We start from the raw sequence: 22816 nt of genomic DNA, 5'->3' as shown, positions 1-22816 counted from the left end.
ATATATCCTGCTTCCAAATATATGCCCCCATCTGTGGTTTGCCTTTTTATTTTCTTAACAGTATCTTCTGTTAAACAGAAATTTAAAATTTATTATCGTTAAACTTATCAAACTTCTTTATAATTAGCATTTTTGTGTTCTCTTTTAAATAATCTTTCTCTAAAGGGGAACCCTTTTCTACTGTTGGTGGGAATGCAAACTGGTATAGCCACTCAAGGAAACAGTGTGGAGGTTCCTCAAAAAGTTAAAAATAGAACTACCCTACCACTCAGCTATTTCACTACTAAGTATTTATCCAAAGGATACAGAAATACAGATTCGAAGGGGCACGTGAACCCTGATGCTTATGGCAGCATTATCAAAAATAACAAATTATGGAAAGAGCCAAAATGCCCATCAGCTGATAAATGGTTAAAGATGATGTGGCATCTATATATATGTGTATATATATACATATATATATATATACACACACACATACATATATAATGGAAATATATATAATGGAATATTACTCAGCCATCAAAAAGAGTGAAATCTTCCCATTTGCAATAACGTGGTTGAAACTAGAGTATTTTATGCTAAAGTAAAATAAACCAGTCAGAGAAAGACAAATACCATATGATTTCACTTACATGTGGAACTTAAGAAAAAGAACAGATGAACATAGGGGAAGGGGAAAAAGAGAGAGAGAGAGGGAAAGAAACCATAAGAGACTCTCAATGACAGAGAACAAACAGGATTGATGGTAGGAGGTGTGGAGGGATGGGCTAGGTGAGTGACGAGTATTGAGGAAGGCACTTGTGATGAGCACTGGGTGTTACATGTAAGTGATGAATCACTAAATTCTATCCCTGAAACCGATTTTGCCATATTTATTAACTAACTAGAATTTAAATAAAAACTTGAAATAAGAAAACTTTCTCTAGACTGAAGTCATGAAAATATCCTCTATGACATTCTAAAATCTTTTTGGTTTTGCTTTTTATATTAAATCTACAACCAGTTGGAATTGATTTTACGTGAGATGAGAAGTAGTGATCAAGTTTCTCTTCTTGGGATACCTGGGTGGCTCAGCAGTTGAGTGCCTCCCTTCGGCCCAGGGCGTGATCCTGGAGTCCCAGGATCGAGTCCCGTGTCGGGCTCCCTGCATGGAGCCTGCTTCTCTCTCTGCCTGTCTCTCTGCCCCTCTCTCTGTGTCTCTCATGAATAAATAAATAAAATCTTTTTTTAAAGTTTCCCTTTTTCTTTTTTTAAAAATACAGATATGGGGCTCAGTCATGTAAGTGTCTAACTCTTGATCTCAGTTCAGGTCTTGAGCTCAGGATCATGAGTTCAAGCCCTGCGTTGGGCTCCACGCCTACTTAAAAAAAAAATAAAAATATGGATATGGATATTTGTCCCAGTGGCATTTATTGAAAAGATTCTCTTTCCCCTACTGGCTTGCAAGACAACCTGTGACATCAATCAACTTCCTGTATATATTTGGGAGACTCCGAGGGGGTCTTTTTTTTTTAAGACTTTATTTTTCCATGAGACACACACACACACACACACACACACACACAGAGGCAGAGACATAGGAAGAGGGAGAAGCAGGTCCCCCTTAGGAATGTGGGACTCAATCCTGGACCCTGGGATCACACCCTGAGCCAAAGGCAGATGCTCAACCACTGAGCCACCCAGGTGCACCAGGGGTTCTTTATCCTATTCTGTTTTTGCTGCTTTCCAATTTATTGACTCTCAGTTGCAAATCCATCCTTCATTGCTGGCTTGAAATATGGGAACGTTTCTCCCTCGCTAGCTGATTTGTAGTTAATCTTTGTCAGTAGTGGGTGCAGGACAGGCACTGGAGGAGGATAGGGCTTCTCTTCTGCTCCAGACGTGCTTTCCTTTTTCTCCCTCCTGCACTGCTGCCCTGGTGTGTGACTGTTACCAGACAGAGAACAGGTTCTGAACTCAGGTTCAGCTGCTCACCACTCAAAAATCAATACTTGAGAGACAAGTGCTGGTGCAAAGGGAGAGATTGTTTTAATCAGGAAGCTGGCAACCTAGGAAGACGGTGGGCTAACATCTCAAAGACCATTTTTCCTGTCCAGGGGAAGCCGGAGGGTTGTAAAGGGGAAGGCATGGAAAGGGGTGGAAAAACAGGTGCCTGGGTGGTTAGTTGGCTGTGAACAGGACCCTGAACAGACTTTGGCCATGGGCAGCAGCTGCTTTTGAATGTGGTCAGGCCTTATCTTCTGGGAAAGTTTGGTCCTTCACTTCTCAAGGCCAGTGGTCTGCAAATCTCAAGGAAAGTTAGTTCTGCAACAGACTGAGAGACTTAGGTCAAGCAGCAGGTGCATAAGCTTGAAGCAAGTTAGCCCTGCAGACCCATTGGAGTGCTGTTACAGCCCCACCGGTGGAGCCCACCCAGCAGGTGCATTCAGTGGAACCCCACACAGGTAGCTCCTAGAAAAGTTCCTAACCCCACACAGGCAGCTCCTAGAAGGGTTCCTAAGATAACCCGGCAGACTTCCCAAGCATGAGTCCTGCAGGTACCCCAGCTTGCTTCCTGGTGACTTCCTGGTTATGGTTTCCTAGTTAGTTTAACAGCACCCCTAGTAGGCAGCTTCTCAGAGCTTTCTCCAGCACTCCAGCTAGCCTCTGCCCAGGGACCATGCACAAGCTCTGGTTTGGGACAACCCAGCCAACTTGTCCGCCAACCAACAGGCTGCCACCACACCCTCTTCAGTGAGTCTCCTAACTGTGGAGAGGATTTACTCTCCTGAAAGTTAATTCCTTCCTCGACTACCCTTCCTCAGCTCTAGGGTTTCCTTTAGCCTACTCTTTCATTTCCTTCTAGTTAATTTCCTGTAACTGTTAATAATAGTCATATTAAATGTGCTCTGTTCACATTACTGTGTTCTTTCTCTCTTCTCACTGGATGCTAATACACCATTGGTCTATGAGTCTAACCTTGGCCAGTATCACAATATTTTACTTGTTCTAACTTTATAAAAAAATCTTAATAACTTTATTTCTGCCTTACTCTTATATTCTTCTTCAAGGATATGTCTTTGCTATTCTTGTCCTTTCACTTTTCCAAATGAATTTTTAAAATAGCTTCTGCAAGGTACATACACATGAAAGCAAACAAAACAATAACAATTTGTTGGGATTTTGACTGGGATTGCATTAACTCTATAAATAAACGTATGGAGAGAAAGTACATCTTTACAGTATTAGGGTTTCCAATCTATGTATCTCTCTTTCTACTTAGATCTTTAATTTTTCTCAATAAAGTTTTCTACATAGAGATCATGCACATCTTTTCTTAGTTTTATTCTCTATTAATTCGATTTTTTCCCTGTTACTGTAAGATATTTTATCTTCAATTTTTTTCTTGCTGGAATATAGAAATAGAATTAATTTTTCAATCCTTGATTTTTAAAAAATACTGATTTTGTACTCAGGGCCCCTGATAAACTTTCCTGTTAATTATAATAATGTATCTGTAGGTATTTTTTTCATTATCCTTTTGGATAGTGGCAGTTTTATTTCTTTTTCCTTTTCAATTCTTATAACTTTAATTTTGTTTACTTGTCCTAATGCACTGCTGAATATGGGTTACAGTGTTGAAAGAAATGGTGATAACAGGCATCTTTGCTGTGTTTTTGCTTTTAAAAAAAAAGTCTTCAACATTTTGGCTCTAAGTATAATTGCTGTCAGGCTTTTAAACAGATACCCTTTATCAGCTTAAGTTTCCATCTGTTCCTGGTTTGCTAAGATGGTTTTGGTTTTTGTTTTAGATTGACTGACTTACTTTTGAGAGAGAGAGGTGGGAGGGGTAGAAGGAAAGAGAATCTTCAAGCAGACTCTCCCACTGAGCGCAGACCTCTCCTCCCTTGCTCCCCTCCCTCAAGCAGAGCTCAACTGAGCCACCCAGGTGCCCCTGGTTTGCTAAGAGTTTCTTTTTTTTATATATATAACATTTTTTAAAATTTTTATTTATTTACGATAGTCATCAGAGAGAGAGAGAGAGGCGGAGACATAGGCAGAGGGAGAAGCAGGCTCCATGCACCGGGAGCCCGACGTGGGATTCGATCCCGGGTCTCCAGGATCGCGCCCTGGGCCAAAGGCAGGCGCTAAACCACTGCGCCACCCAGGGTTCCCTGCTAAGAGTTTCAAGATGAATGACCATCAAATTTTTATTCAGTGCATTTTCTGCAACTATTGAGATGATCACATGATTTCCTCCTCTATCATGTTAAATTGAAAAGTTATATCGATTCCTTTTCTGATGCAAAAACCACCTTCTATCTCTTGGATAAACACAGCTTGATCATTATCCTTTTCATAGATTGTTTCATTCTGTTTGCTAATATTTTAAGATTTTTTTCTATGTTCATGAGTGAACGTGGCCTGTACTTTCCTTTTATAGTGTTCTTGCTGTACATTAGTACTAAGATCAAGCTACCCTCCTTAAATGAGTTGAGAAGTGTAACTTTTCCTTTGAATCTCCTGCAAGTTTTTATAAAAATTAACATTATTTCTTCCTTTAATACTCAGTAAAGGGATGCCTGGGTGCTCAGTGGTTGAGCGTCCACCTTTGGCTCAGGTTGTGATCCCAGAGTTCTGGGATTGAATCCCACATTGGGTTCCCTGCAGGGAGCCTGCTTCTCCCTCTGCCTGTGTCTCTGCCTCACCCCCCCCCCACCCGTGTCTTGCATGAATAAATAAATAAAATCTTTTAAAAATAATAATACTTGGTAAAACATGCCAGCAAAGTTGAGTCAAAATTTTTCTTTCCACAAATTTAATGTCTTTACTATTTATAGAAACATTCATGTTTCTATTTTGTGTTATATTCATTTGGGTAAGTTGCATTTTTCTAGTGAGAAAGTAAAATTAACTCAGAAGTAAAAATCTGCCCTGCTGTTCATCAGGCTGCAAGAAGTGACACAGGTAAATCTCACTTCAAAGTTAACAAAAGATATTTTTCCTTATAATATGCTATAGCCGTCAAGTGCCATGAAGGGCCCACTCTTTGAATAACAGTTGTTTTCTTAGTCACCTGGAAAACATGTTTTCTAAAATCACAGACTAGGGCAGCCCTAGTGGCTCAGTGGTTTAACACTGCCTTCAGCCCGGGCATGATCCTGGAGTCCTGGGATTGAGTCCCACGTCAGGCGCCCTGCATGGAGCCTGCTCCTCCCTCTGCCTGTGTCTCTGCCTCTCTCTCTCTCTCTCTGTGTCTCTCATGAATAAATAAATAAAATCTTTAAAAATAAAAAAATAAAATAAAATCACAGACTATCAGAAACTATACTTGGAAATGTGTCTGTAAGAATAAAACTTCCCATTCTTACCTGAAGTACCTCAGTTACTTTGATATTGGAGACTTAGCCATGATTCCCAGGCTGGGTATAGAGCAGAGGGATTTCAAGTAAGGGATTTCTTGTTTCCTTGGAAACTACAAAATTCAGAAAAATGTGAAATGTTTTAAGAAATCCCTTACTCACTTTAATTTCACCTGATCCCTCTCTTTCCATCTTCTCCTTTGTTGAGATGCTCTGTTATTCCTTCAGTGCTTGGTCCCCTCATTTCAATGAACCTGCCTTTATGAGACTATTAGTTTGCTCTTGCTTGTCTTGGGCTGATTGTGTGAAATCCTAGGAATTTTTCTATTTCATCTAAATGTTTAAATTATTGACACGATGTTATTCGTGTACTTTATGTGATATCTCTAGTACCTAATGATGTCCACTTTTCATTTCTGATAATGATTACCTTACCTTTTCTATTATTTATTTGATTGGTGTTGCCAGAGGTTGATTTATTATGAAAATCTTTTTATAGAACCAACTTCTGGGGGCACCTGGGTGGCTCAGTCGGTTAAGCATCTGTCTTCAGCTCAGATCATGCCAGGGTTCTGGGGTCAAGCCCCGCATCGGGTTCCCTACTCAGCAGAGAGCCTGCTTCTCCCTTTCCCTCTACCTACTGCTCAGCCTGCTTCTGCTCTCTCTCTCTTTCTCTCTGTTAAATAAATAAATAAATAAATAAATAAATAAATAAATAAATATCTTAAATAAAAAAAGAACAAACTTTTTGGGGCACCTGGGTGGCTCAGTCAGTTAAGTCTGACTTCAGCTTAGATCATGATCTCAGAGTCCTGGGATCGAGCCTGGCTCGGAACCCTGCCTGGAGCCCCATGGCGAGCCCCACAATGAGGGCATTAGCTTCTTCATCTCCCTCTGACCCTCCCTCTGCTTATGCTCTCTCTTCCCCCCTCTCTCTCTCTCTCTCGAATAAATAAAATCTTAAAAAAGAAAGAAAGAAAGAAAGAAAGAAAGAAAGAAAGAAAGAAAAAGAAAGAAACCAACTTCTGGCTCAGATCATCTCTCAATTGATCTTCCTTGTTTTTTTATTTCATTTTTTTCTGCTCTTTATCATTTCCTACCTTATGTTTTACAGTTTCTTTTGTTGTTATTTTTGGAAATGCTTGAGATGGCTGCTTTGTGATCTGAATTTTACCTTTTCTTCTTTACTGATATATGCATGTAAGATGATACATTTCCACTTAAGTTCTGCCTTAGGTGATCCCACTCATTTTGATAGACCGTTTTGTCATACTCATTTAGTTCAAAATATTTTCTCAATTTCATTTTCATTTCTTCTTTGACTCACAAGTTGTGTTGAAGTTAAATTTTTTAAACTTCTAAACATATGGGCATTTTGTGTATCTTTTTATTCTTTATTTCTATCACAGTTGTGTTCTCCTCAGAGAACATATCCTAAATGATCTCAATTCTCAAAAATCTGATGTAGCTGTATAAAATGCAGTTTGACTGTGGACTGCCAGATTGTTTCTCCACAGTCTATATTCCCCACAAGTCATGCATAACCATTCCTATTTCCCCACGGTCTCACCCAAACTTGGTAGCATGTAACTTTCCAATGTTTGCCAGGATAATAGACGCAAATGACATCTCTTTGTTGTTTTAATTTTTAGGCCTCTGCACAAATTCCCCACCTGAGGTCAGACCCATGTAACATTCAGCTGCCTCCAGTCCAAGCAGATGGTGAGAGGATGGAAGATTCATCCTCATTCAGCAGAAGATGCATCTTGCTGACCATTTGCTATGGATTTTTATTTGTTTTATCTCCGCTTTTAAGCATCTGAAAAGACCTGTTTGGGGCCTACACCTTAAGGCACCCTGGTGTTTGCCTCACTTACTGCTCCACGGATCCACGTGGAACTCCCATGCCATCCCAGTGTAGGACTAACCCAGGTGGAAGACTTTCCCCACAGAGGCCTCTGGTGGTCACTAAGGAAGAACTTCATTGTCTTCTGACTACAGAAGTCCTGAAAGAGCTAGTCATTTGGCTGAGTAGAAACACTAATCATCAGGTTGTTGGACCCTGGCTCACGGGTGCCAACCCGTCCCGGTGGACGCCCCAGAGACTCAGACCCCAGACAGGCAGATGCAACAAGCAAGAGGGTTTATTGGACGTTTGCACAAACGGGCTCTCCGCCTCAGAGGTGGCAGAGCCCCGATTAGCAATTACAGGCATCTTTTAAAGGCAAAAAACCGCGGGAGTAGCATAGCATTCGGGTTATGACATGATTGATTTCTTTGAAGGTCAACACGACCATATTCAGGGACTTTCCCAGTCAGGGCGAGGGGGGATAGTTTTCTTATCTCGGAAAAACAGAATGTTTTTGTTGCTTGAATTCATGGGAGGCGCCTGGATGAGCTGCCTCAGGGTTAGGCCTGGTCCCACTCACGGGGGCGGGGGTGTGGGGTTTCTTCAAGGTAGCCACCTTGTCTGACAGCTGCGAGAGCCTCTGAGTGTCAATGATTTCAAATTCAGAAAATTCACCATGAAAGGGGAATGTGGAGTTGGAAAGAACAGGATTAGAAAATCGATGACAGGGCAGCCGCGGTGGCCCAACGGTTTCGTGCCGCCTTCGGCCCAGGGCGTGATCCTGGAGTCCCGGGATCGAATCCCACGTCGGGCTCCCTGCATGGAGCCTGCTTCTCCCTCTGCCTGTGTCTCTGCCTCTCTCTGTCTCTGTGTCTCTCATGAATAAATAAATAAAAATATTAAAAAGAAAAGAAAAAAAGAAAATCGATGACAAATCTGGAGAAGAGTTATATTGATAGACCTCTCTGAATGGACAAAAAAACATGAAGATATTTGTATCCTATGTGGATGCTCTCCAAAGGGTGACCTCAGCAGGAAGATTTTAATAATCAAGTCAATAGCATGATCTGTTTTGTGGATCCTAATTAGCCTCTTTCCTCAGGTACCCCTGTCATTGCCCTATGGGGCTCATGGAATAGTGGCTGTGGGGCAGGGATGGGGATTATGCATGGGCTCAGTTACATAGACTCCACTCACCAAGGCCAACCTGGCTATGGCCACTGCTGAGTGCCCGGTTAGCCAGCAGCAGAGACCAACACTGATTCTTGATATACAGCCATTCTCCGGTGTGATCAATTTGCTACCTGGCAGCAGGTTGATTACATTGGACCACTTTCATCATGGGAAGGGTAGCATTTTGTTCTTACTGGAATAGACACTTACTCTGGATATGGATTTGGCTTCCCTGCATGTGATGCTTCTGCCATCCACATACTTACAGAGTGCTTTCTCCACCACCATGATATTCCACACAACATTGCTTCTGATCAAGGATCTCACTTTATAGCAAAAGAAGTGTTGCAATAGCCATGGCAGGCTCATGGAATTCATTGGTCTTACCGTGTTCTCCACCCTAAAGCTGCTGGCTTCATAGAACAGTAGAATGACCTTTTGAAGACTCAGTTGTAGTGCCAGCTAGGTGGCAGCACTTTGCAGGGCCGGGGCAAGGTTCTCCAGAAGGCTATATATGCTCTGAATCAGTTCCTAATATATAATGCTGCTTCTCCCATAGCCAGGATTCATGAGTTCAGGAATCAAGAAGTGGAAATGGAGGTGGTGATGATCACTCATGATCACCCCTAGTGACCCATTAGCAAAACTTTTGTTTCCTGTTCTCAAGATTCTGTGTGCTGGTGGCCTAGAGGTGTTAGTTCCAGAGGAAGAAATGTTTCTACTAGGAGACACAACAATGATTCCACTGAACTGGAAGTTAAGACTACCAGCTGGGTACTTTGGGCTCCTCATGCCTCTAAATCAACAGGCAAAAAAGAGAGTTACAGTGTTGGCCAGGATGACTGATCCTGACTTCCAAGGGGAAGTTGGAGAACTCTACGAAATGGAAGTAAGGAAGAGTATGCCTGGAATACAGGAGATCTCTTAGGGCACCTCTTAATATTGTCATGTTCTGTGAGTAAGGTCTTTAGAAAAGCACAACAACCCAATCCAAGCAAGGCAACTTAACGGCCCAAACCCTTCAAGAATGAAGGTTTGGGTCAGCCTCTCAGGTGACCAAGAACTACAACCAGCTGAGGTGCTTGCTGAAAGCAAAGGAATATAGAATGGGTAGTGGGAGAGGGTAATTATAAATACCAGCTACAACCACATGACCAGTTACAGAAATGAGGACTGTAATTGTTATGAGATTTCCTCCTTATGTTGCTCTGAATGCATTTGTGTTTTCCTTCTTCTGTCTCTTTTACTGCCTTATCATGTAACATAAGCTGTAGAGACTTTATATCATAGTATTTCTTAATTTTACATTACAGGATTTAAGTTACAGGATATCAAGGAGGAGATCAAACATCACTCAAGGACTTTACCTCTTCTTTTGCAAAAGAGTTAATGTGTTTTTGGTTGTATGAAGAATAACTGTATCATGTTTGGCAGAGTTCTGACTTTGTTATTGTCTTTCTTTGGAGGTTAAGTATGGTTTAAGTGGATGCATCAGGGTGCCAAGCTGACATGGCCTGGGCCTGTGGTGGGTAATTTCTTGTGGCAACTTGACTGATCACAAAATGCCCAGATTAAAAATTATAGATGGGTATGTCTGTGAGGATGTTTCCAGATGAGAATAACATTCGAATCTGTGGATCAGTAAAGTAGAATCCTTTCCCCTGTGTGGGTAGTCCTCATCCAATCCCCTGAGGGCTTAAATAAAACAAAAGGTGGAGGAAGAAGGAATCCACATCTCTTTTCCTCCTTCATTGTTTGAGTTGGAACATCTCACCTCATTTTCTCCTGCCTTTGGATTGGAATGTACACCATCAGCTTTCCTAGTTCTTAAGCCTTCAGACAGGAACTGCATTACACCACAGTTCCAGCTTACAGACAGAAAATTATGGGACTTACCCTCCATAACTGTGCAAGCCAATTCCTCATCATAAAGGAATGAAAGAGGGGCGCCTGTGTGGATCAGTCAGTTAAGCATCTGCCTTGGCTCAGGTCATGATCCTGGGGTCCTGAGATCGAGCCCCACATTGGGCTTCTTGATCAATAAGGAGTCTGCTTCTCCCTTTCCCTCTGCCCTTCCCCTGCTTGTGTTCTCGCTCTCTTAAATAAATACATAAATACATAAATAAAGTCTTGAAAAAAAATCATGTTGAACTTCTATGAAAACTTTTTAAACCTTCATGAATTCTAATTTTAACAATTTATTTAGGATGTTCCCAACCTTGTTCAGAGACAATGACATTGCCTTATAATTATCTTTTCTTATACTGCCCATATTTGGTGGCAGTAGCAGATTTTTGCTAGCCTCACATTGCAATAGGTGTCTATTGCTGCCTAACAAATTGTCCCCCAAATTTAGCACCTTCTCCCAGTTTGAGGGTCAAGAAGCCAAGAGTAGCTTCACTGGATGGTTCTTGGTCATGGTATGTCATGAGGTTATAATCAAGCTGTGTGCTGGGACTGCAATCTTTTCAAGATTAGACTGGGGCTGAAACTCTGCCTCCAAGGTCCCTCACGTGTTTGTCAGTGGGGCTCAGTTCCTCACATGCTGTTGGGAGACCCTTGTCTCTTCACCTGATGGCCTCTCCACAGATGGCTGAGTGTCCTCCTGACAGGGCAACTGAGTCCTGCCAGAGCAGAAGATCCAAGAGAGGGGACGTGCTTCCCAGATGGAAGGTGCCATCCTTAACTCATCTCATCAGGACATAACTACCTCTCACTCTGCAATAGTTTGTTGGTCACATAGACCCATCTTGAAAAACCATGGGAGGGGCCACACAAGGGCTGGAGTCCCAAGAGATGAGGATATCCAGGAGGCAGCTCAGAGAGCGGCTACCCTGCTCACAAAATAAATAAAATGGCACTCCCTCTTTTCCCTCTTCCCTTAAACAGTTAAGTTAATACATCCTGTTGCTGCTCTTGGAACATTGACTGAATGTAGGATGTAGAATGTTTTTTTAGATCATTGATATTTTCCAGGAAATTATTGAATTACAGTTGTGTTTTGTCCTTCTATGTCACTTTCCAATTAAGTTCTCTGCTTCCTTTGGAGTCCAAAGAGCACAGAGAAATGGGGAGCATAGTTCCCTGCTTGCTCTGAGTTCTGGGAGTCCAGTTCTTATTACTCTTTCTGCTCCATGGAGTCAAGAACATTATCCTTGTGTGAAAAACAAAACAAACAAACAACACCCATTATCCTTGTGTGGTTACTAGCCAGCAGCATGTTGTAACGCGACCCACCGTGACAATACTCTCATTGTGGGGAAAGGCAGCCTCATGTGTGCACTCCCCACTCAACTGCATAAGAGCGGCCTTGGACCTGGAATACTTACTTACCAAGAAATAAAGAGCTCACAAGCCTGGACAGCCTTATGGCTGTGTGTGGGAGTATCTTTCTCTGTTTCAAGCTTCAGCGTATGCCCTTCTGTTCTGTGTAGGTGCATATGCCATATAGCACCTGGCCAACCCCACTGCTGTGTCTGTCCTCAGTGAGTAGAGAAAGGGGCCTCCTATTGTGGCATCAGAGGTTAGTGTGGAGGTAAGTCACCCTGCATCAGTTCCTGGGAGAGATCTGCCTGCCATGGGAAATGGAGACCCGAGGTGGAAGCTGAATTTGCTCTTTCTTTCCTATGTAAGTAAAACATTGTTTTATCCAGTGCTTGACTGCACTTTGCTTTCCCTGGGGACTCCAATACCAAGATGCAGTGGGCAGAAGTGTTTGGAGTCCCCTCTCAGGATTGATAATCAGTGCATGTGGTTCTGCTCAATATTTACTTTAAGATAGAAGAAATCTCTCCCAAGGGAGAGAGAAGAAATGTAGGAGGCTCAAAATCACCACAGAAGGCAAATATCCACCATTTTTTGAGCCTGCTGTAACCTAGCAACATTGCTATTCATTTCATACATGTGGCATACTCCAATGCTCAACACAATGAGAACGTGATTTTTGTTGCCACTTTGGAGATTAAAATTAATTAAGATGTAAGAAATTAAGATGTAAGAGATAAAGTCATTTGTCCAAAATTGCAGAGCCAGTGTTTTCAGACTCATGATGTAGATTCATGTCTGTCTGCCCCTGAAGCCTCTTTCTTCCACTCTGTTTAGGAAGGAGGCCTCATATTCACACATTCCCTCATCACCTCCCATCCAACAAACTACAAGAAGCATGTGGACAAAAGAAATGTGCTCATTTATTTATTCATCAATCAACAGGCATTTCCTGAAAGCCTACAGTGTGCCAAGCCTTTCCCCAGTGGAGATATTGGTAGTAAAACCAAGCCTTCACCATGGAATGCCACCACGGTGATCCAAGCCTGGGAGCAGAAAACAGAATTCCCAGACCACAGAGTAGAAATCCAGGGACTCTTCCAAATGGCAGGTATCAGGCTATGGGAGAAAATCAGATCAGGGCTTTAGTATGGGGACCAGCCAAATTATCTCCCTCTTCTTCCCCCAAGTAACCCCCAAGACAGAGAAAATAGCAAGGTGGTGGTATAGTTGAAAAGTCTTGGTATCAGGAGACAGAGTTCAAGTCTCAATTTTACTGTGGGACTCTAAACTCAGCATTGAGCTAGATTACTCCCAAAGTCCATTGATCTTTTGGTCTCTGACCCTAAACAACATGCTGAAGTTGATCTTAATAATAAATACTTAGCACACATGGTGCTTTACAAAGCACTTTCAATTTCAGTATGTCCATTTTACAGATAAGGAAACCAAGACTCAGAGGACCACTTGCCCAGGGCCTTCACCCAGAGGGGTTGGAATAGAATCAAAGTCATGAGTGATCCCATAGAAATCCTGGCCCTGGGGCCTGGGGAGCAGTGCCCTTGAAGGATGAGAGGGCCAGGCAGAGGCTGTTTCGGAGTAGGGATCAGGAGTCCCCCAGCTTATATGCCAGGGCTGCCACAGGCTTGGGACAGAGAGGACTGGCGAAAGACAGTTGGGTTGGTCCAGGCCGCTCCTTACCTTATTCAGGGTCCACACAGGCTCTCCCACACATGCCCTTACAGCACTTCAAGTTAGACACGCACTGGCGGTCTGTCTCACAGTGATTGGGGGGATTGAGCACCAGACACTGGCCATAGACCACCGGACACCTGCCAGGCTTCATTCTAACTGGTGAGAGTAGAGAGACAGGTAAGGGGCCTTGTGCCTTCTGCACCACCCCTGCTTCCTGGACCCGGACCCAGCCCAGCCCACTCAGGGAGAATCATCTCTTCTCCATTCCTATGACCACCTCTTCCTTCCCAGGGCCTCTGTATCCCTTCATGGAGGATCCAGGTCTCCTCTCACATAAGGCCCCCTGTCCACACAGGTGACCAGCTGTCTGGTGCTGACTGGATGGATGCCTGCCACCTGCCTGCTTACCTGAATGATCAGATGATTATTGTTCAAAAAACCCACCTCCTGACAGACTATCTGCTTCACCAGCTAGGTGAGTAAATTCCTTTCTGGGGCAGTGTGACTCCCTGACCAGCTGCCAAATTTGACTCAACAATTCCTGGGAGGGAGGAGACCTGGCAGGACCAGCATCCAGTCCTATCCCCTTAGGTGCTGCATTCTCAGGCTCCCTCCCTCCTGCCAGCCCTTCCACCTCCTCACTTGAGTCGGAGATGTTAACGGGATCCAAGCATTTGATTCCACAAGCATGAGAGCAACATATCTGCCTTCCCGGACACTGCCAGTCACTCCGGCACTCAGCTTTCTCAAATCCAGAAAGGCACCGATCAGGTGGTACAGAAGGGCAGACTCCAGCTTTCCACGCTGTTGAGGAGAATGTCAAGAGTTGAGGAAGGAGCTAGGTGCTAAGTAGACATCATGATTCCTGGACAAAACACCACGCTCCAGGAGAGACCCTCACTCATGCAACTGTCCACAAAGTCCAGAGGGAAATGCCTGCCTGACCTCCACAGCGACAGGCTTGATTAAACCACACATGAGGGCAGAAAAAGTTCCTGGGCCTTGGCAAAGGGCAGAGGGCTCCCAGCCAACATTTCCTGCCCCAGGGAAAACAAAGCTCTGCAAAGGCAAAGAAGCAGTCTGGGAGGGAGGGAGGGAGATGGAGAGACAAAGGTAAATAGAGCCAACAGGACAGTTTGAGAGCTAGAGCCAGAGGCAGAGACACAGAAACTGAAGGATTGGCACAGAGAGACAAGGAATCAGAGCCAGAGACTGGTATCTGCAGAGGGACAGACAAGATGAAGAGAGCGGGGTGATGAGAACAGAGGGAGTGGGGCCCGGGCTGACTGGACACCAGTAAAAGAGCCCATCCCAATCCTCAGAAGCCGACACAGATTTTGGAGCCTAGCTGGACATGAACCCACCCTCAGGGAGGTCTCTTGAAACTAAACTGAGAGATCTAGAAAGAGACATCCCCACACCACCAGGAGCCCCCATCACCTCTGCCCTATAGCCAAGATTGTGCCAGAGGGGCTTCAGCTTACCATTTCCAACACCTTCCACAGTCCAAGGCACCAGGGTTCCCAGGACAAGAAGCATGAGGGGGAAGAGGCTGCTGGACTGCATGATGAGACGTCGTGTGGCTCGGAAGATCAACGCCAAGCCTCATCATTTATATTTTTGCTAGGGGGTGTGGCCCCAACAGAATTTCTTTGGCCCCTCCCAGCTGTGATCGCACCACACAGGAAGCTAGGTGAGATCAGCAATGCTAATACCAGAGAGACAGCAGTTCTTTTCTGTCCTAGCCAAGACCATGAGGCCAACAGTAACTGCCAGGGGAAGAAATGGAAGAGAGTGGCTTGGAAGATGTCACCAGGCTGTTAAGGAGGCCATCTCAGTAAAGGGCTAGTAACCAAAATCTATAAAGAAAGTACCAACTCAACACCTAAAAAATAAAACATCCAGTCAAGAAATGGGCAGAAGACATGAGCAGGACATTTCTCTAAAGAAGACATACAAATGGCCAACAGACACACACACACACAAATGCTCACCATCATTTAGCACCAGGCAAGTACAAATCAAAACCACAATGGAATAACACTTCACATCGATCAGAATGGTTAAAATTAGAAAGTCAGGAAACAACACATGTTGGCCAGGATGCAGAGAAAGGAGAACACTTTACACTGTTGGTGGGAATGCAAGCTGGTGCAGCCACTCTGGAAAATACTATGGAGATTCATTAAAGATAGAGCTACCCTATGACCCAGCAATTGCACCAATAGGTATTTACCCAAAGGATACAAACATAATGATTTGAAGGGGCATATACACACCCATGTTTATAGCACTAATGTCTGCAATAGCCAAACTATGGAAAGAGCCCAGATGTCCATCAATGGATCTATCTATCTATATATCTATCTTCTTTATATATATATATGTGTGTGTGTGTGTGTGTGTGTGTGTGTGTGTAGCCATCAAAGAGAATTAAATATTGCCATTTGCAATGACATGGATGGAACTAGAGGGTAGTATGCTAAATGAACTGAGTCAGTCAGAGAAAGACAAATACCATGTGATTTCACTCATACGTGGAATTTAAGAAACAAAACAAATGTACATAGGGGAAGGGAAGGAAAAATAAAATAAGACAAAAACAGAGAAGGAGATAAATCATAAGAGACTCTTAACTCTAGGAAACAAACATGGTTGCTAGAGGGGATATGGGTCAGGAGGATGGGGTAGCTGGGTGATGGGCATTAAGGAGGGCACTGAATTGAAGTAATGAGCACTGGGTGTTATATGCAACTGATGAATCACTAAATTCTACCTCTGAAATTAAAACTGTAAGTTAATTAAATTGAATTTAAATTTTTTAAAAAAGGAGGCCATCTCATGTGGCCATTTCATGTCAGTGTGAACCATGAATGTAGTGGGGGCCCCAAGCCCATAAGCCTGGTGGGAGAAGAGGGCAAGAAGAGGCCAGCTGCAAAGAATATACTTAGATCTGGAGCTAAAGCCACAGATGTGAACTCTCCGCTAAGACCTTGTGCAAGGCCCCACTAATTCTCACATTCCTGGACTCTCAGGGATTGTGAAACTCTCTACTGATTGCTCAATGCAATTTCCTTCTCAAAAGTTCAGATGACATTTCAACCAACAGACATTTATTTCCTGAAATATTGACACCATTCTGTCTCCAGTGCCTGGTCCATACCTGATACATGGAAAGCGCTCACTAAACAATTGTCAAATAGGGGCGCCTGGCTGGGTCAGTTGGTGAAGCATGTGATTCCTGATTTCAGGGTCACGACTTCAAGCCCCTTAATGGGTGTAGAGGTTACTTAAAATTTTTTTTAATGGGTTAAATTTTAAAAACACTTATCAAACAAAAGGGTGCAGAAGGAAGAACTCTACCCACAGCAAATCTCTTTGGAGCTCAGTCTTCCCAACTGTGCAATGGGATGATACTAACAAATCAGCCCCTCTGAGAATTGTGAGATTATGGGTGTAGAAGAGCTGGAAAAAGAATAAATGAGGGGCACCTGGGTGGCTCAGTGATTGAGTGTCTGCCTTGGCTCAGGTCATAATCCTGGGGTACTGGAATTAAGTCCTGCATTAGGCTCCCTGCAGGGAGCCTGCTTCTCCTTCTACCCATGCTCTGGCTCTCTCTGTACATCTTTCATGAATAAATAAATAAAATATTTTAAAAAGAACAAATGAATTATATCCTTTACAATTGAGAACACTTGAAATGAATCTGAGGGGCACCTGGGTGGCTCAGTCAGTTAAGCATCTGCCTTCAGCTCAGTTCATGATCCCAGAATCCTGGGATTGAACCCCTCATCAGGCTCCTTGCTCAATGGGGAGCCTGCTTCTCCCTCTCCCTCTGTCTGCTGCTCCCCCTGCTTGTGATCTCTCTCTGTGTCAAATGAATAAATAAAATCTTTAAGAAAAAAAAAGAAAGAAATGAATCTGAGACAAAGGTGCAAAGAGCTCCCTGGCCACCAGAATCAATATGTAGTTATAGTGTGCAATTGGAGATACTAGAGGGATGCTTCCTACCCCAAAATCCCCTACAGAACTCCTGAGATAAGTTATATATATATGGCTGCCATATATTAAACTTATTCTGTGTGTTACCCCATCTGTAGAGAGTGCTTCTAATTATCAAGAAAGTGATCATCATGCCACAAATTCAGCCCAAACTTGTCTAACTGCACAGCCCAACCCCTTATATCGTGTGACTTCCAGATGTTTGGGATTTCCTCATTCATTCCTCAAAGTGAAGGTTTGTGGAAATTCAAATAGATGTGAAAGAGTCAAGCATTATCATGCAACAATGGCTACACAGGAACTAATTTGTAAGGTATTCTCCAACAGTCAACTGACAACAGATCTGGCTGTGCAGAAATCCCTCAACGGTTCACATTTTGGTGGGAAAAGAAAAAGAAGAAAATTAGAGTGCACTGGGTAACTGGTAAGTGCCAGGTGTCCACTCCTAGCTCAAGCTCAGGAGGGCAAGAGAGATTTGGAAGGTCTGACTTCCACCCACCGGTAATAACACTGTCAGCTCAGACACCCTGGTTTAGGTTCAGGATTTGGGCTCTCACTTCCATCCTCAGGGAGAATTTGATTTCCCTCACACGAGGGGATGAGAGTGGGAGAAACTAGGGATGCCTGAGTGGCTCAGCGGTTGAGCATCTGCCTTCAGCCCAGGGCGTGATCCTGGAGTCCTGGGATCAAGTCCCACATCGGGCTCCGTGCATGGATCCTGCTTCTCCCTCTGCCTGTGTCTCTGCCTCTCTGTCTCTGTGGCTCTCATGAATAAATAAATAAATAATCTTTAAAAAAAAAAAAAGAGAGAGAGAGAGAGTGGGAGAAGCTGTCACATTTCCCATTCTCTGATACTTCCTACCTTCCTCAACGCCACTCTCAAGAGAGTGTCTGGAATTTTCTAAATATTTGCATCTTGAAGGGTGCAGAGGAGAATGCTCCAGATGGAATTCTCCATCTGTGATTGATTATAAAAGCCAACTCCTTTCCTGTAAGAAAGGAGTCCTGTGATCCATTAGCAACGTCTGCTCTGGGTGCCATTGGAGGATGACATGGTGTGATCATTTCTGTCCTTCATACCATTGGTTCTAAGTCTTTAAATCACAGACTGTTAAGATTAAAAGCTGTCTCAGAGGTCATCTAGCCCAGGGGTCAACCAATGACAGCCCCCAGAGCAAATCCAGACAGCTGTCTGTTTTTTCTAAATAAAGTTTTATTGGAACACAGCCATACATTCATTTGTTTATGTATTCTGGGGCTACTTCCCCACTACAAATGCCAGAGTTGAGTAGTTACGGCAGACACCTAAACTTACTGCAAAGCCTAAAATATTTACTCTCCAGTCCTTCACAGAAAATGTTTGCTGATTCCTGATCTAGACCAAATCTCCAGCTTGCAGTAAGGGACTGAGGTCTTCAGGGGCAGGTACAAGCCCTGAGCTGCATAATGAGTTAGTTACATGGCACCAGACCGAGATTTACTAAAGCTGGTTCCTCCCATGCTGATCCCCAGAACCTGTTCGATGTCAGACTCTTCCCCTCCTGACCCCATCTCAACCTGAGATGGATTCACTAAGTCTGCTTCACACACCCTCTGTTGCCTTCTCCTAAATACTATAGATTCACTCATTCCTTAAACGTCTTCACACAAAAAATGGTTTAATGAATTCTTCCTGCATCCAGGTGTGAGGCTAAGCCCTGAGGCTTCAGTGAAGGAGACACATGGAGTCAATACTACATGGTCATTAAGAACCCAAGCAGAGTCAGAGTTCCTTGGGCTGGAAGAAAGTCATGCAACCTCTCTGAGCCTGTTTCCCCGGGTAGCATTGGCTTCTCCTACATTGCTGTGAGTGAAAGGTATTTGGCAAGCACTCGGCACAGTGTCTTGTCCTCTCAGAATGGCAGACATGGTTCTTATTACAGTCAGCACCATGTACACTGGCACACAGGGAGGCACTACAGCCCCAGACCTCGGGTCCAGACCCGGCCTGCTCTGCCCCACTAAATGCCCAACTGAGCCTTCAGGACAGAGCTGCTTCTAGGATGCGTTGTTGGGGGAAGGATCTGGGCAAGTATTTCTTGAGGGCCCTCTGTCTCTAGAAACAAATTGATTAAAAAACATTATAGGGGTGCCTGGCTGGCTCAGTAGATTCAGAGTGTGACTCTTGATTGTGGGGGGGTTTTTTTTTTGTTTTTTGTTTTTTTTTTTTTTGCCATGCCCCTACCTTGGGCATAGAGATTACTTAAAAATAAAAACAAAATCTTAGAAAAAATACTGTTTTATATATATCCAAGAGGATTTGGAATAATGAAAGGGGTGTTTGCTTGTTGTCCAAGGAGAGCATGTTAAGTTCCCTCAGTCTCCAGGCATTGTTTCTCCCTCCACAGGTCCAGAAACCAGCTCTTTGTGTTCCGTATAGTCAGATGTGACTAGTTTCAGATCTCCCAGCACAAGGAAGGATGCAATTCTGTTATGATCCAGAGTGCCAAGGCTTTATATTGTCTGTATTAAAACAATGTAGACCTTTGTGGTGATTAATTTGCCCTGTTGTTTGGTCAAACACCAGTTCAGGTGTTGCTGTGAAGGCATTTTTTAGATGTGATTAAACATTTGAATCAGTAGACTTCAAGCCCAGCAGATTCCCCTCCATAGTATGAGTGGGCCTCATCCAATCCGTTGAAGGCCTTAAGAGCAAAAACAGGTTTCCTGAATAAAGAAATGTTCCTTGAGAATGAAACCTAGAAAGCGTGCCTGACTTTGCAGCCTGCTGTTCTGCAGAATTCAAGTGCAAGACTGCAACATTAGCTCTTACTTGAATTTCTAGCCTGCCCTGAGGGTTTCATACTTGCTAGGCCTCAGGATTGCATAAGCCAATTCCTTGATATGAATGTCTCATTCTCTCTCTTTCTCTCTTCTTTTTTTTTTCTTTCTCTCTTCTTACATCTATCTATCTATCATCTATCAATCATATAATAGTATCATGTAAATCATGTATATACTATGTAATATTATATATTTAACATACACATATATTATATTGTTTTTGCACCTCCACAGAGCCCTGGCCAATACAAGCCCCTTCCCTCTGCATTTCCAACATCATTTCCTTTTTTTTTTTTTTAAGATTATATTTATTTATCTGAAAAAGAATACACAAACGGTGGGAAGGGACAGAGGGAAAGAGAGAAGCAGTCTCCTTGCTGAGTGGAGAGCCCAACTGGGGGCTCAATCCCAGGACCCTGAGCCGAAGGCAAACTGAGCCACCCAAGTGCCCCCAACATCATCTCTTCGATGCCAGTTGCACCATTGCCCTGAGACTGCACCATCCATTATGCTGCCCCTTCATACTGGCTTCCAACTCCTGCTTCCAAGATTGTTCTTTGTGGTTACCACCAGGGCAGCTAGTAAGAAGGGGGCCTTGTGGCTGGTGGGTCCTTCCCATGGACAGGCGCAGCAGGGACCCAGGGCGCCCATGAGGGCCCGCAATCTCTCCCTGTGTATATCCCTGAGGGGAACAATATGATGAGGCAAATAAAAATGCCATGACCAATCACAGAAGAAAGGGAAAAGTGGGGAGTTTTTTGTTTGGTTAGGGGTATTTTAACACTTTTAATGGCACTCCCCTACTCCGCTTTTGATCAAAGGGCCCAATGTTCATTTTGCCCTTGGCCCTACAACTCAGATAGCCAATCCTACAGGGGCTCATGAGGGAAGTGAGAGGCACAATCCATTTGCACAGGAAATGTCTGTTCCTCATCCTGAGGCACGGCTCCTGTGGAAGAGCACATGTCAATAAGAGATAAAAAGAACAACAGCTGGAATGCCTGGGGTAGCTCAGTGGTTGAGCATCTGCCTTTGGCTCAGGTTGTGATCCCAGGATCCTAGGATGGAGTCCGGATTCAGGCTTCCTGTGGGGAGCCTGCTTCTCCCTCTGTGTCTCTGCCTCTCTCTCTCTCTCTCTCTATCTCATGAATAAAAAAATCTTTAAAAAACAACAACAACAAAATCTGGTCCATCAGAAGCATCTCTAGGGCCCTAGTCAGCTAGGGTGACTGCCCCGGATGCCAGCAGTGAGGGGGCATAGAAAATGGGACAGAGCAGCAAAGAGAGAAAGGACCTGCAAAGTACATGCGGGTCTCAGGCCAGGCAGGAGGTGCTCCATCCCAAAGGCACTGTCAGCCCAGCTAGCCCCAGGCAGTGGAAGGAACACAGACAATTTTGAGGAAGGTGCTCTAAAGCACAGACCCATGAGGTGCAAGGCCCGGGCAGGTGCCCCATTACCCATGTCTAAGGGAGCTATGTTTCTGAGCTCCCTACTGACAGCAAACAGCATCTTTGCCTTTAGTTAAATGTCATTATCTTTTTCAGTCTCAAAACCAAAACCCTTTCAGAATCCAGAAGTCAAGAGACCAGTTTCTCGTGGCTCATTCATGTACAGATGAGGCAGTCACTGGCTCTCTCGGGGCCTCAGTATCTCCATCTGTCCCAAGCTGATACTGTGACTCTGTAAGAAACAATGCCGCCCTGCTTCCTTCTAGGTCATCAACACCCCAGGAGTCACAGCGCTGGTTCTGACTTTGGCAGTTGCCTTTATAACTTAACTTGAAATACTCCCTCCAACAAAACATACACCATATGCAATAATGATTGAACGGGAAGGGAGAGGCTGAAGCCAGGGGCCTGGAAAAGCAGCCAGACGAGGTGGTGAGAATTTCAGGAAAGAACATCACTGAGCTGAAATAGAAAGAAGAAATTAGAACACGGGCAGGGCGGGGCATGTCAGTCACCTCTGGAGATCCACGGGTGACAGATGTGGCAGCCAGATCTCTGCACGCCTTAGAGAGGAAAAAATGGCCTGGCCACTTCCTTCTTAGCGTTTCTTCACCCAAGAAAGTTTGAGTTTTACAAGGTTTGAATTTCCTTTCCCCAGCCACTCGTCGTATTCCTGACACACTGGGGAAAATGAACTGTTCTTTTAGGCTCAAATGTGAATGAGTGGGGAGTTCCCAGGTTAAGGGGAATCCAGGCAAAGGTGAAAAATGGCCATCCATCCAAGATGCCGTTGGAGGAAAGAGCCAACCAACAAGGGTAGATCTCAAGTGTCTTCCTGTATACCCATCTAAGAGATGGTTGCTGAATAGGTCAGGGCTCTGCAATTTATTCCTTCAAAGGTTGATGTCTCCACAGGAGAAGACACCATTTCCTGTGAGGCTGATGAATCAGAGGCAGTGATTTACTTTGAGGAAATGCTTATGGGTCTGGGAAGACACAAAGAAAACAGGTGTTGGACATTTAGTAACTGAGAGCAACTCTACCTGTGGAAGACACGAGGGAAAGAAAAACTGAATTTTTAAACCTGGAGTGGAGCTAGAAGCAGCCTGGGAAAACATTTCCTCAAATCACTAGAATCATGTGGAGCGGAGTATGGGCTCCTGCAAATGTTACAGACTCTGAAATCAGGCCTGGGACTGATCCTGGCTTCACCTCT

At 43.9% G+C, this 22816-nt stretch overlaps 1 protein-coding gene across 1 annotated transcript; it reads right to left on the bottom strand.

Annotated features, from left to right (window-relative positions):
* Positions 1-12532: 12532 nt before the first annotated feature.
* On the bottom strand, positions 12533-14908 carry SLPI (secretory leukocyte peptidase inhibitor). The gene is made up of 4 exons (XM_041733151.1): positions 14811-14908; positions 13969-14130; positions 13333-13482; positions 12533-12750 (listed from the first exon to the last, which is right to left on the bottom strand). The coding sequence occupies exons 1-3, from the start codon at positions 14890-14892 to the stop codon at positions 13334-13336; spliced, it is 393 nt and encodes a 130-aa protein (XP_041589085.1). The 5' UTR covers positions 14893-14908; the 3' UTR covers positions 12533-12750; position 13333.
* Between the last annotated feature and the right edge of the window lie 7908 nt (positions 14909-22816).

This window comes from Vulpes lagopus, chromosome 18, assembly GCF_018345385.1.
Source record: "Vulpes lagopus strain Blue_001 chromosome 18, ASM1834538v1, whole genome shotgun sequence".
Lineage (NCBI taxonomy): Eukaryota > Metazoa > Chordata > Mammalia > Carnivora > Canidae > Vulpes > Vulpes lagopus.
Note: the sequence above shows the minus strand (reverse complement) of the source record. Positions and strands in the feature narration are given on the sequence as shown.